The sequence below is a fragment of the Branchiostoma floridae genome, chromosome 3, assembly GCF_000003815.2.
Source record: "Branchiostoma floridae strain S238N-H82 chromosome 3, Bfl_VNyyK, whole genome shotgun sequence".
Taxonomy (NCBI): Eukaryota; Metazoa; Chordata; class Leptocardii; order Amphioxiformes; family Branchiostomatidae; genus Branchiostoma; species Branchiostoma floridae.
Window position 1 is genome coordinate 33019062 of NC_049981.1, and position 1195 is coordinate 33020256.

Below are 1195 nucleotides of genomic sequence, written 5' to 3' on the forward strand. Positions count from 1 at the left end.
GCCTGGCCCGAGCGCTCCTGAGCAGCAGAATGGAGGAGCGGGGCGGGGCAAGAGCGCCACCTTTCTGTACGGAGCTGAAGTGCATCGCCGAGCGAAGTCCAACATCGGGAATTTTGCGAACAAGATTACACTGCCCACGACTCTTGGGGGTAGGGATATGACACTCATACTAAATACATTATTGTAAACTTGAATATCGATGTGTTTACGAGTAGCCATCAAGACCAAAGGTACGCACCTTGATTCACTTTTCTACTCACTAATATGGCTGTCATTGTGGATTGTTCCACTTACAATGGGGGCGGGGTGTGAAACATTCTGTTTTCGGTCGTTGTGTTTATGTTCGACTTAAATTGAAATAATTTTTACACCGAGCCAGCTTTTTATAAACTTTTAAATAACAGTATTAATATCAACACCCACAGTTTACTTAAACCTGCCCAAGGGGAAGTCAACCATCTCAAATATCACCACATCCACGCACGTACAGACGGCTACAAACGTTCTTTTTTTCACGTACGATCCCTGGGTGGAACGCGGCACTGGAGTAATTATAAGTGCTCCCACAGTTGCGTGCTCCCGTGCAAGGCAGTCGGGAAATAATTGCAGGGAATAATTAAAAGTACGCAGGTTTCTTAAAGTGCAACTGAGATGTGGTTGGTTTTCCGTATTTTTATTTACCATTCTCTTCCAAACCCGGTAGATTGCGCGGCATACCTTGCTGCAGGACAAACTACCAGCGGAGTCTACACCCTGGACTTGTCATCCACCAGTGTGGAGGCGTACTGTGACATGGAGAACCAAGGTCCTTTTCGTTCCTTTTCGTTCCTTTTCGTTCCTTTTCGTTCCTTTTCGTTCCTTTTCGTTCCTTTTCGTTCCTTTTCGTTCCTTTTCGCTCCTTTTCGTTCCTTTTCGCACTTTCGGTAGACCCGGAAAAAATGTTGATATGTATTTCTTCTTGTCCTTTTTCTTCCTGTCGGATGATCAGTTCAGATGGACTTGGCGATGTGCGACTACACCGGTTCCGATCCTGCACAGTATATATACATTTCTACATATCAAAGTTTCAGATACCACTGAGTTTGTAGCATGCATAGAATATATTTTTGTACGCCGGAACATTATATTTCCCTTTTTTGCTGTTGAAGAGATTCATCAGTCACGTATGTAAACAGTTAATAGAATCTTTCATCAC

General features: G+C 43.9%; 1 protein-coding gene across 1 annotated transcript in view; it reads left to right on the forward strand.

Annotated features, from left to right (window-relative positions):
• The first annotated feature begins 385 nt into the window (after positions 1–385).
• The window catches only part of LOC118411440 (angiopoietin-2-like), a 5746-nt gene continuing 4936 nt past the window's right edge, over positions 386–1195 (forward strand). Inside the window, exon 1 of the mRNA XM_035813724.1 lies at positions 386–805. Within this exon, the coding sequence (XP_035669617.1) occupies positions 652–805 (154 nt within the window). The 5' untranslated portion in view covers positions 386–651. The remainder of the gene's footprint in view (positions 806–1195) is intronic.